Source organism: Verticillium alfalfae, genomic scaffold (assembly GCF_000150825.1).
Source record: "Verticillium alfalfae VaMs.102 supercont1.8 genomic scaffold, whole genome shotgun sequence".
Classification (NCBI taxonomy): domain Eukaryota; kingdom Fungi; phylum Ascomycota; class Sordariomycetes; order Glomerellales; family Plectosphaerellaceae; genus Verticillium; species Verticillium alfalfae.
The window spans coordinates 1,090,877-1,093,865 of record NW_003315031.1 but is presented as its reverse complement, the minus strand read 5'-3'; the positions used below and the strand labels follow the sequence as shown (position 1 = coordinate 1,093,865).

Sequence of the window (2,989 nt, the reverse complement as noted above, 5' to 3'; positions counted from 1 at the left end):
GCTGTACAGCATCTGGAAGATGTGCAGGGTCTCTCACAAGCTCATCAACGATAGCACGATCCGGTCAAAAAGAATACGGGAGATGTCGCTCGAAGAGCTCATGACATCCATTCAGTCCCGCCTGCTTATGCTGACACATAAATGATAACAATACCCTCCAGGGCTCTTCGGCTGTCACTTCTAGCATTCTTGACGACCGTTTTCTGGAGTTTCCCTGGTATCAAATTTGAATACCCCCATCTGGCCAACCAGCTGCGACAAGCTTGCCAGGCCTTTACACCCGCCACGGCTGGCGAGAGCTATCTCTTCGCCTGGGCTTTAATGGTAGGGGCAACATCTGTGTTCCACGACCTCGATCATACCTGGCTCCGGCAACGATTAAGCCCTCTGATCCTAGACAACCTAGGCAGGACGTGGCCCGACGTTCAGAATAGTTGAAACAAGTCATGTGGATCGATAGTATTCATGACGGCCCCGGAATAGAGATCCTCAACCTTTGTCTTGGGGAAACCAGGGACGGAAGTATCGACGCTCGGGGGAACACTACATTGCCAATGCTTGATTTGGAGCGGACTGAGGAGGCCTTCCATACGTAGTCCGTAGCAATAGAGTAGATCGGGGGTCGGAATACATCTGCATTCTGGCCCTCCGCCGCTCCTTACATACACGTTCTCGGAACCATTGGCGCCTAATCCGCCCCCCTGTTCGGTGGCTCCGCGGGACCACCTGACATGAATATTAGCGGCCGCTAGATGTGACATAAACCGTCTGTGGCGCGAGCATGCACGAGCGGAGTTCGTGCTTGTGTTATGATATATTATGGATTATCTATGCTATACATCAGTGCTTGACGGCGCCTTAAGGAAATGATTTTTTTACGACCGGAGGCTAAGTATGGTTACGAGGGCAGAATGATGTATCTATTACTGGTCCCGTCCGGTTTGAAACAGGGGCAGTGAGACATGGGGTCGTAGCTCATTCTTGTACATAGAGAGTGTATCCTAAGGCTGTTCCTTCGTTTTGGTCCGGAGGTGTACAAGGCAGGTGCTTTGATACTATGCTCGGCTCATCTGTTACTAGACTGAGGACTACGTACGCTAGAGGCCGAGGTCTGTTACTCGTCGTCAATGCCCACAAGCTTGTTCGACTTTTCCCAAAGCTGCCTTGCAGCCTCCTCATCGTAAGCCCAGGGGGCGTAGCCAACCTCGCTTTGTAACCAATTCTCACTGATTTCCGCTGGACCCTCCTCGGCAAGGTTGCTAAGATACCTGCCGCCTCGGCCTTCCCATTCGTTACTCAGCGCAGCGTAAATGGTCGTGGCCGCCCCCTGGCCTACGCTCTTCATGCCCTTGATCAGCGCATCATTCGTCGCAAACGACGCCAGTACCTCCTTGCTGAGATATTGAGAGAGGTTGGTCTGGATGATACCGGGGTGCAGAGAGAGGCCGTGCAATCCCTTGGATCCGTATCGTCTTTCGATCTCGTTGGCAAAGTGGATATTGGCCGTCTTAGATTGTCCATACGCAGTCCAGGCTTCGTAAGGATCCTTCTCAAAGTTGAGGTCGTCAAGACGGACCTTGCTGTAGCGATGGGCCGAGGAGGCCACAGAAATTACGCGCGATTGGAAACCAGGCGTGGAAGCTGCGAGCAAATCGGGTTTCAACAGTTGAAAGAGGAGGAAGTGGCCCAAGTGATTGGTGCCGAACTGGGCCTCGAAACCGTCCTCCGTCTTCCACTCGGGTGTGGCCATGACGCCAGCGTTGAGGATGAGTAGATTGAGCTTGTCGCCCTTATCATGGAAGGCCTTGGCCGCTGCTCGTACTGAGGCAAGGGAATCCAGACGCAACTCTATGGCGTGAATGGGCGCATCGGACTTGGGGCCGGGTCCGTTCTTGATGCTTTCGATAGCCTGCTTGGCTTTGGCCGAGTCTCTGGCAGTGATGTAGAGAGTGGCACCAGTGGCGTGGATGGCTCGCGCTGTCTCGACACCAATACCAGAGTTTGCGCCCGTCACAAGGACGACCTTGCCGGCGAGCTTGTTGAATAGGTCTTCATCCTCAACGACCTGAAGAGCTGTAGGCCGCGCATCTCCAGGACCCTGGGTGCTAACGTGGGAGGCGGCGTATCTAGACATTGCGATGGATGATGGGGAACTTCTCAAGGACTCTGGCTTGTGTGGTGAAATGGTGACGTTGTTGTAGTCCGTGAAGGGTGTGGGCCGCCAATATGAGCTCGGAAACACCTCGTTATATATCAGTACATGCTAAGCTCTGGACACGTCAATATACCCAGTAAGCGTAGAGGGTAAATGCCGTACACAGTATCAAGAGTCGGGTAGATGCGAATCAAAGCGGCATTTCAAGCCTTATTACAAAGCTCGGAGGAACCGAACCCGTGCTTTGTAAACACGCTGCTTGGTAGGAAGAGCTGAAGATACCTTTCAAAGGATTGCTACATGATTCAAACTTTGGGCCGAGTCACAGGGTAGCTCATTACGTCCAGGATCCATACCAAGCTCAAGTACTCATGCAGGGAAGTCCCGAACTACATGAAGTGTCTGCATAGTTCCAATGTCCCGTAAGTTAGCGGGTTGGAGCATTGTACATGGCGATGTAGGTCCACTGCCTTAGTTTGTGGTGCGCTCTCGGCAGTATTGGACTCCGTTAACTCCGCGACAGACTAGAAGCTTAGGCATATCAAGTTCCCCACACCGCTGCTGCAGACAAGCTCTCAGGCAAGAATGAGGCTGCATGTTTGTCATGTTGGTGTACTCGACTCATCCGCGGCACAAAATATGCTGACGTCGAGCAGTCTTTTCGCCGCAATTCGTACTCAAATGACGGCAGTCAATTCTCGTGTGCTTTGGAATGTAAATTACCAGCTCTACACATGGCTGTGTATCTACCGGGTCTTTTGTTTGGGGATGCATGCAGTAGCAGAGCACGTTGGAGAGCTAAGACCCTCTCCATGAGCTGTTGCTTGGAAGAAT

At 52.4% G+C, this 2,989-nt stretch overlaps 1 protein-coding gene across 1 annotated transcript; it reads right to left on the bottom strand.

Annotated features, from left to right (window-relative positions):
* Positions 1-1,114: 1,114 nt before the first annotated feature.
* On the bottom strand, positions 1,115-2,134 carry VDBG_06753 (WW domain-containing oxidoreductase; the record flags this gene model as incomplete). The annotated part of the gene is made up of 1 exon (XM_003003145.1): positions 1,115-2,134. One exon carries the CDS (start codon positions 2,132-2,134, stop codon positions 1,115-1,117), a length of 1,020 nt encoding a protein of 339 aa, XP_003003191.1.
* Positions 2,135-2,989: the final 855 nt, after the last annotated feature.